General features: G+C 45.5%; 1 protein-coding gene across 1 annotated transcript in view; it reads left to right on the top strand.

The window, feature by feature from the left end:
• TPCN1 (two pore segment channel 1) overlaps positions 1-9631 on the top strand; it is a 25058-nt gene that overhangs the window by 5265 nt on the left and 10162 nt on the right. The window contains exons 5-15 of the mRNA XM_010178943.1: positions 409-497; positions 1065-1099; positions 1666-1724; positions 2519-2618; positions 3646-3762; positions 4711-4835; positions 6090-6138; positions 6333-6396; positions 7176-7220; positions 8287-8343; positions 8433-8486. Of these exons, the coding sequence (XP_010177245.1) occupies positions 409-497; positions 1065-1099; positions 1666-1724; positions 2519-2618; positions 3646-3762; positions 4711-4835; positions 6090-6138; positions 6333-6396; positions 7176-7220; positions 8287-8343; positions 8433-8486 (794 nt within the window). The remainder of the gene's footprint in view (positions 1-408; positions 498-1064; positions 1100-1665; positions 1725-2518; positions 2619-3645; positions 3763-4710; positions 4836-6089; positions 6139-6332; positions 6397-7175; positions 7221-8286; positions 8344-8432; positions 8487-9631) is intronic.

Here is a 9631-nt window from a genome sequence, read left to right as displayed (position 1 = left end):
GTAGGGAAATTTCACAGGTAGTAGCTTTGGATGTGCTCAGTGCTTATGTGTACTGTCCTCAGCTGCGTAAACTGTCTCAGAAAGCACAACACATGAATGTGGCAGTGTTGTTTCTGACTCCTGAGTTTGCCTGTGAACTGCACAGTGAATCACAGAGCTGGTCTCGAATCTGGAGAGGGAAAGTTGACAGGGTGACTTAGTATTCTTTGCAGTACCTGAGAGCTGACTGCAAAGGAAAGATAGGTAGCTTGGAAACCAGCTTGATTTACCTAGCTTTCCACTTCTAATCCTTGGAGGGAGTGGCAAGAAAGTCCTCAAGTGTGGTGTGGTGGTGGGTTTTTTTTTCCCTGCCAACCTGAAGGAGAAAACATGCAGGATTTAGTTTATGAATGCTTTCTTATTTTTCAGAAATCTGCGACAGATCTTCCAGTCCCTCCCACCATTTATTGACATTCTTCTTCTCCTGCTTTTCTTCATGGTGATTTTTGCCATCTTGGGTGAGTTGTATTTCTGGCAGGTGAAGTGATGCTTTTAAGCAGTTATTGTCCAAAAGCAACATAAACAACCTGGATGAATATAAAGCTGATGACATTCGGAGTCCTGCCAGGATCTTCCGTTTTACCCATGTCGTCTACAGTCATCTGGAAGGCAGAATTAAAGATCAAAAAATCTAGGAGCTGAGTTACTTGATTTTGAGACAAAGGTCCTTTGACCTCTTCCAGAGGTGTATGGTGTGCGTGTTTGTGGTCTCCTAGTCCAAACTCCCACAAATGCAGTGTCTGTAGTGTACCTGCTATCCTCAGGTGTCCGTTTCTATGATTCTATGATTCTCAGAAAGTTCATTTTCTGAAGGGATCGGTGAAATGCCAGTGTCCTGTACTGGCAAATCTGTATGGGGAAGGCCTTCCAGATACTCTCCTCTTCATGCTGTCAGAGAGTGCTTTGCTCTTAGTGTGACCTTCTCTTGGGAACAGAGACTCACCACTCTGCTGCTTGACATTAAACAAACTTTGTTTGTTCTTTCCCCCTTCTCTCCTCCTCTGTTTTCTCTGCTGCTTCTCTAGGTTTCTACTTGTTTTCTCCTAACCATTCGGATCCGGTGAGTATTGCCAATTCTTTGAACTGAAGCTTGAGTCCCTTTTTGATGAGCTTAAGAGTCAAATGTTACTGTGTAGACGTAGCATGTTCCAATGTGGTGGCCTGGGAGGCCAGATGCTTGCTGATCAGGGGCTGCTTGGCAGCGTTGCCCTGGTTTACACCCTGCTGGGAAGGAAGATGGTGCAGAAAACTTCCTCAAAGACAGGAGAACATTCCTGTAGCTGTTCCTTGTTCTTGGTGTCTTAATTCAGTCAATGAGCCACCTGCCACTGCCCCTAGGAAGGAAGTTATCTGTGTGAAAACTCGCCTGCCTCAGACTGTGGCTGTCAGAGTCCAGCAGCCATCAGTTCCTGAGCTTTATAGCATTTTAACTCTTTGTATGTTATGTTTTAACTCTCAGAGACTTTTAAAAAGAATGAATGCTAAAGTACCCTTTCCCTAGGAGGCATTAGGGAGTTGTAGAAGCGCCCATATTCAAGTATGTGGGTGGCTGGGTTGGTTGTTTTTTGAATGAAATGTCACTATGAAATTCTGCTTGCATTTTGTCATGGGAGTTGTTTCTTTCAGTATTTCAATACCTTGGAGAACAGCCTTGTGAATCTCTTCGTGCTTTTGACCACTTCAAAGTAAGTTCATGCTTTTCTAGCTCAGAATTTGTCCCCAAAGAAGTCTAGCAGAGCCAAGTGTTTATCTGCAGAAATGCTGTTTCTCCAAATGGGACCCCTTTCCTCTGCATGAGAGAGACTTCCTGGGTCAGCCTGTGTGGGAGGAACTGGTGCTTCATTTTGGTTTAGGACACTGTGACCTCAGATGCAGAGTTATCTCTGAGTGACTCAGACCACCTCATCCCTGTGAGGGCAATAAGGGGAAAAATGGCTTTATTAGGCCTGGGTCCAGGAAGGGAAAGTTTCTATTTGTGCTCCTTTGTCAGCCAATAGTTTGCTATTGTGAAGTAACTTCCTATTCCTCTGCTTTACTTCGCCTATCTGCTAGGAAAGGGGGATAACAACAGTGGGTAAATATTGATCTGCTGTCAGGGAGAGCTCTGAGGATTAGGAAATTAGCAAAGGATGGAATAGATCTTAGGTTGTAACACCCTTGCACCAAGGCTGTATTGCTGTCATTGCTAAGTATTAAGGCATAACCCTTAGCCACCTTACAAATTCCTTGGATTCTGGGGATGTGCAAGGAATGTGCTTTTCATACGTTTGGTTAGTTGTTTTTTTCCACCATGTGTTCTTGCTGCCTGTTGCTAAGCACAAACTTCTGGGTCATAAGCAACCACATGTTTTGTAGAAATGTGCAAATATTTGGATGTGGGTTTACACACACACACCTGTGTCCTCTGCCTCTTGCCTTTTGCAGCGGGAAGTGTAACATGAGCTATTTGGTGCTTAAACTTGTGCTTTTCTGGATGCAGTTTCCCCGATGTGATGATGCCATCTTATGCCCGGAACCCCTGGTCCTGTGTCTTCTTCATCGTGTATCTCTCCATTGAGCTGTACTTCATCATGAACTTGGTGAGTCCCCTGATGAAGCACTTGATGTCTCTCTGCCTGACTTTGGAGCTCATTGCCAAGCAGAGTCTTCTCCATTCCCAGGAGTGCTCTGTAATTATCTGAGGCCCTTTGGCAGAATAATTCTAGAAATGGCAGCTTTGCTACAGATGGAAGTCTTTTAATGTTTAACCACAAGGAACTGAACTAAATCACAAAAAGCAGAATTACATGAGTATCTTTCAACTTCTCTCACATTAATATCATCCTTGGAGTGACATACTCAGTTGCATGAAATTTATTGTCCTTTTCTGTCTTAATTTTTTATCGTTAAGTGGCATTTTATTATCTGGGCTTGCCTGAAATACTTTGTAAATCAGTTTGAAGGGGATGGAATTACTAAGTATGGCAGGACTTGAAGAGTGCTGATAACTGCAGATGAGAGCATGGATGCTGTGCCAGCTCTGCCTCTTGCAGCATCTAGGGCAGGGCCAAGACCAGCTCAGAAGAGGATGTGAGTGGTGGAGAAAGGGTTGCCAAAGGAGTTGAGGAATTCTGCATTGCAAAGTGAGTGATGTGACGCTTGTAGTGGGCTTGGATCTCACTTCTGCTGTCCTAGATGGAGGGTTAGCTTTGGCATGTGTTTGCCAAAGCTCCTGTAGAAGGATGAGCCCAGAGAGCAGCCCTCAAAACCTGCGTTCCACAAAGAGATTGGGGCATTTTAGCAAACCTTTTGATACTGTGTGCTGTTTAGCCTCAGGTCTTAAACCACTAGCAAGTGTTAGGAGGCCAGAAACACTTAGACCTCTTCCAAAAAGTGGATCAGTGTGAGTGCTTGGTGATCCCTTTGTGGGATCCCTGGTGGCCAGTGGACCCTCACTGACTCCATTCTGCCTCAGTCAGTGCAGCACTTAGTAAATTCCTCCTGCAGGCAATGCCTCTCCTTGCCTTTCTGGTCTAGATGTTCCTGCCTGTTTGAGAAGCACTGGCTTAGGTAGCTGCAGAGTATAAGGATCAGAACATGACTTTCTCTCCTGTTTTCTCTCTGCAGCTTCTCGCTGTTGTGTTTGACACCTTCAATGACATCGAGAAGAGGAAGTTTAAGTCCTTGCTGCTGCACAAACGCACGGCCATACAGCATGCCTACCGCTTGCTGATCACCAAACAGGTACAGGGCTCTGCAGGGAGGCTGAGAACAGCCTGGGGTGTGGCAGGAGGGGAGGTCAGCAATGTTTTAAGAAGAGCAGTGGTCTGGAGTGTTTAAAGAGTGTGTTCTGGAAAGGATGATTTATGTCTGACTGTTATCATGCTCACTGAGGGCTACTGGTTTTTTCAGTCACATAACTTGTTTATGTTTCCAAAGAAAAAAAATAAAGTAGACTGAATTTCAGCCCCATGTGAGATGATGGGAACACCTAGATAAAATGAGGGAAATTTGTTCTGGAACACATGTGACCATTGATTTCTCTCTGATTGAGTGTGGGTCACAGGAGTACTTGCTTCTGAAGCACCAGTACTTCGAGGAGAGGTGGGTTATACATTTGAGGATACAGTACAGTTGGGAGATACTTCATGAGTAAATGGTGCAGAAACAGAAGTAATTCACCTACAAACAAGTCTTTGAGGGGACAGAGCATTTGGGGGAGAGAGCTGATTTCTTGCTTAACTTGTGGAACAGCGAGAGAAATAAGGCCCAAAAATAACTAACCCACTTCTATTAGATTGGTTCATGTTTAGGGCCCATAGCTGGTAGTCTTAAAAAAAGTGCCAGTAATGGGATCTGTTAGGTTGTGTGTTAATTTCCCAAGAAGAGTGGTTGAACTCTCTCACTTGGGGTATCTGGTTGGACAGTTTTCACATGATAGGGCAACAGGGAACAGCTCTGCATTTGCTGGAGGGGCCGATTGCCAAGAGAGTTTTCTGATCTCCGTGCACTGGGATAAGCTGGGTACGTTAAAGTAATAGCTTAGGGTACTTCTGGGGCTTAGTTATAATGGCATCTTATGGTAATGTAGAAATCCTGCTTAAAACAAATCCAGACTGAGAATTAAATACGTTAGCCTCTGTGTGCTTCTGCCTGATGTCACTGCTTATGACAACGTTCCCTTGTTTCTAGAGACCGTCTGGAATTTCCTTCAAGCACTTTGAGGGGCTGCTGCGGTTTTACAAGCCTCGGATGTGCGCCAGAGAGCGATATCTCACTTTCAAAGCACTGAATCAAAGCCATACTCCCTTAGTCAGGTAGGATAGTGGGAACCACCCAGAGCAGGGAGGTTGCTTCACTCTCTGAAGCTAGGCTGTGCTTCGGAGAGGATGGCTGGGTTTATGGAAGGAAATGCGTCTGGGATGTGGGAATAGAGTTATGTGACTGAAAGGATTTGTCTGGGAAGCAGGGAGCTTGGAGGGGTGGGTATCCTGAGAGTTGAGGTTTTTCGGCGGAGGTGATGGAGTTCCTGCGTGCCCTCTTGTGGATACAGCGCTCTGCTGGCAGCCACCAGGCAGCCTCTGTTCCTCACCTCCCCTGCCAGAACAGAGGAGCGAGAAATTGAGGAGCAGCATTAGAGCCTGCAAGGAGCATTTCTTCACACAGTGCAGCCTCGCAGATTAACAAGTTTTTGTTTTTTTCCAGCAGCTGGCTGTGTCCCCCAGGGTTTTGCTAATTAAAATCTGGTTCTGCTGGTGCTTTCAGGACTGTCATCCTCTGTGTTATGAGGCAGAGAATTACCATTCTGGTGGGTGGGTGCAGCTAACTCCAGCAAGCATGGAAGTAGAGGGAATTGCAGCAGGAGACCTTTTCTTCCTTTTCCTTTGTTCTGGCCACAGACAGGCTCAGAGTCTTCCATGAAACGGGTGCAGGTGCTTCTCCTTAAAGTCAAGTGCCACAGAGAATTGTTTAAAGTGGTATAGGGAGAAAGGCTATGTTCTTAAATTTTGGCACCTAATGACATCAGTAAGAGTCTGAGAAGTTCAGCACCTTCACTTTCAGAGAACTGAAAGCTGTTACAGGCCTGGCCCTGAGCACCTAGACAGGCACTCATGTGGTATGAGTTTCTTTGCTTTCATGTCCTTTTTCAAATTTCATTGTTACCTTGAAAAGAAAATGTGTAAAGATGTTAGAAAAGGACCGTACAAGTAATTAAGACACCCCAAGAGTACTTCTTTGTACTACTAATCTTTGTCCCTTGGAGCTTGCTATCTAAGCATCAGGTCTCACCTCTCGGCGGTAAAATTCTGGAGTTCAGCAAAGTCAGTTTCCTCTGAGGGCTGTGGTGTTTGAGAAAGAAGGGAGGCTTTGTGCCCTGCTCTGGCTATTGACAGTCAGTCACCTCTGGCCAGATGGGGAAGAGGTCAGTGTTGAGTTATAGCAGCTGTGGCTGCAGTTCCAATAAGGAGTTAATAACTTCCAGGGGCTCTCTACTGATGATGCCTGACAAGGACAATCAAGGATCTAATCAACTCTAAGGCTCTGATCAGATGCTTCTTTCTGTTTTCCAGCCTAAAGGATTTTTACAATTTCTATGAAGTTGTTGGCTTAAAATGGAAGGTAAGTATTTATTGGGTGGAAAAGAGTGGAAGTGTGTGTGGGAGGGAGGGCGCAGAGGTCAGTGATTAAAGAGAAGGTGGAGATCGCAGAAGATCTAAAAGAAGCAGATGTTGGGGATAAGGTGGATCTCCATCACTGCACATTTTTTCTACGGATGTAGCATTGACTTCCAACCGTGGCTGTTCTGCTTTCAGGCAAAACGAAATCGTGAGCACTGGTTTGATGACCTTCCACGGACAGCATTCCTTATTTTTAAAGGTAACAGGCTGTGTTTTCTTGACAGCACGTGTTCAACTAGGAGGAAAAGCATTTCTTTACAAAGACAGGGTCCTCTGAAGGGACTTTCTCATATGTCCTTCTCTTACGGGATTTATGATTACTGAATGTAGTAGAGGTTATAGAGTTTCTCCATATCCCAGGCAACTCACAGCAGTGACTGGAGTGGGATTTATGTGTTCACAAAAGCTGCTAGGCCTTCCTAGTCCCAAGGTGTGGTTGCAGCGCTTGTACAGGACAAGTGCGGCTGCTCGGGATGGAGAGAGAGGTCTGAAATACCACTCAGGGTAATCTGTCATGCAAATGTGATTTATCTTCCACGTCCCAAGTTTCCTGACTGAACGTAGCCATTCAGAAATAAGAACTTACCTGCGCGGTGTTGTACATTAGTGGGAAACAGTTACCACCACCTTGATCCAAACACTCAGCTGTCATAGGAGTCCTTTGTATCTCTGCTGATGCAGTCAGCCCTACTTGACAGCCTGTGTGTTGTTCCAAACATGGGCAGTGCTTCAGCAGCTGCCACACCACAGAACTAGTATATAGACGAAAAAAAAAAGCATCTTGGGGGTTAAGGATAGTAAGTTCTTTGCTGCTAAAATTCTAGAGCAAATTTGAACTTGGTCCCAAGAAGTGAAAGTTAATAATCTGTTAATCTGCTTAGTTTCTGTGCTGATGATTGTTATGAAAAATGGGGAAGCTACGTGTGAGGCACGGAGGATCACATCAACCTTTATTTTGTCATACTTTCCCTCACACAGGTATCAACATCCTCGTGAAGTCCCACGTGTTCCAGTACACTATGTGTAAGTAGGAGTAGCGAGCGGTCTCTCTGCTGGGCTCCCTCCACCGTGTGGGTCTGGGATGCTGTGTCTGTGCCAGCCCCTGCAATGACTCACTGTGGGCTTTGGTTTGAGCCATGGCTTGTGTGCAAATTTGGGAGTTTTGATGGAGAGGGAGGGAGCTGCTGCAGCCTGGGCTCTCAGCTCTCGCTGTGTTGAGTCCTGTGGAGAGGCTCGTTGCCTCCAATGCGCTCATGGGTATAGTTCTGTGGGAGTCAGCTTGTTGCATTTGGGTAGCTTTGTGGTTGGCTTTCACAAGCCTTGAGATTTTTATCTTGCAGCTGAAGGATGCTGGGTAAGGAACCGCCTTGCCAGTCAGCCACCTTCTTCTGTTTGCACTTGAGAAGTTGCAAGCATCCTCGTTGCTGGAGGGATTGCTTGGTAACTGTATTGTCTGCAGGATTTTGTGCTCCTCTTCTCTAGAGGAGAGAGAGTGCTTACTTACAGTGCTACTCGCTATCTTCTAAACAAGCTGCTCCTACTCAGTAAATTGGGTTTTTTTTGAATGTTGGAGGAGATTTTTTTATACACTAGGATGCTAAACTAAAGAGGGTGGGGTGGAGGGAGGAGGTCTGAGTGAAAAGGAAAAGTCCTGCACCTTCCGTTCTCAGGATTTCAATGTTGGAGAGCAGGAACGGATCCAAGCCGACAGGGCTTTGTCCTGCACTGCTGGGGACCTAGTGGTTATCAAGATCTTGTTCCAAAACTAGGAGGAAGATGAAATATGCAGGTAGTAACATGGCAGAATGTAAGATAATTATGAGTAAAAATGCTTGAGCATGTTTTAGCCCATTGTTTTGATTTAGTTTTGTTTCCTTCTGCAGATGTAGGTACTGCATCTGTTAAAGGCCTAGGAAAAGTCAGGGTCGAAGTTTTGCAGCTCTCCCAAGCTATGAGTTCAATTTGTTAGTTGAATTGAAAACACAGACCCTGCCACTTGTCCTGTATTGTACTCTTTTTGTTAGCCTAGGAAATGGATGTCCCCTGGTCCAGGAGTGGTTTTGCTATGGGTTTTTACTTTGTTTTCCAGATACTGTGGTGGCTGTGAATGGCATTTGGATTCTTGTTGAAACCTTCATGCTGCAAGGTAGGAAACATTGCAGCTTGTTTCTTGACTGTGATGCTGGAGGATTGAATAAAGAGAAGGCTAGAAAAGGTTCTTTTTGTGTCTTGCAGGAGGGAATTTCTTCTCCAGAAACGTACCATGGAGCTACATAGTCTTCCTCACAAGTAAGCTGATGCCCCCCAACAGAGCTGTGTCATTTCATAAGGAGTTGGGAGGGGAATAGACAGCTCTGTTCCCAGAAGATTATTCAGTTTGAAGTTAAAACTTAGCCATAAATGTACAGACTCCCTCTAGAACAATGCTGTGCCTGGCAGGGATCATCAGCACTCACGCAGACCCAGGTGAACGCTGCTGCACTGTTACACAGCCCCACACACCACTTCAGTCTGGGGAGCCTCTTACTTCTGGTGCAACTGTCTGCAAAAGCTGCTGTGTTATTCTTAAAACTGGCTTTTCAGCCCTGAGAGCAGCATAGCCGTGTTTGTTGATAAGCTCCTCCAGACTTGTGATGGCTCTGTGTGGAGTTCCTCGCGTTGCTTTGTGCTGCACAGGCTCCTCCAGGAGGCATTGCCAGCTCTGATCTGATTGCAGCTGGGAGCTGGCTCTCTGCCACGCAAAGCAAGGCAGTCGTGTTGGAGTGCAGAGTGCAGGGCATGCTGAGAAGTCTGAAAGGACCAGATGAACTAGTTGACGAGCTGAGTTTTCTAACTGAACATCCTTCCCTCCATAAACGTGTACCTTAGTCTTCCTTTTCAGCCCAAATATAAGCAATTGCAATTCCATGTGCTGGTTCATTGCACTGCCATGGAACTCTTCAGTGGTGTGAACTCACTTCCCTTCTCCTGCTGGTGTCTCTTGTCTGAAAGGAGAAGAAAAGTATTGTTCCATTAAATCAAAATAGTGTGTAAAACTGCAGCAGAAGGTTCTTTAGAGAATCTAGGACAGGTTGCTAACCTCATATTTGACTGATGGGTAGCTTTAATGCTTCCCTGACCATTAGTCTTCTAAACATTCGTTATGAAAACTTGAAGGCAGAGACACTCTGCAACACTTCTTTTCACAAGGATGTTGTCATCCAGCTTTCCACTTCTTTCTCACCTTGGAATCTGGAAAGAAAGACTTTGGGATGACTTAAGCCAGGGCATCCTCATGTTCTTGTGGCATTCTTTAACCTACAGGCTCACAAGCTGCTGCCAGGACAGGTGGTGAAGAATTCAGATGGCTCCCCTCTGAAAGGGCCTCTCACTGCAGGTGAAGGCTAGGCTATGGGATGCAGATATATTCCACCGAGTTAGAAGGAAATAAATAT

The sequence above is a fragment of the Mesitornis unicolor genome, unplaced genomic scaffold (assembly GCF_000695765.1).
Source record: "Mesitornis unicolor isolate BGI_N332 unplaced genomic scaffold, ASM69576v1 scaffold45980, whole genome shotgun sequence".
NCBI classification, from domain to species: Eukaryota; Metazoa; Chordata; class Aves; order Mesitornithiformes; family Mesitornithidae; genus Mesitornis; species Mesitornis unicolor.
Note: the sequence above shows the minus strand (reverse complement) of the source record. Positions and strands in the feature narration are given on the sequence as shown.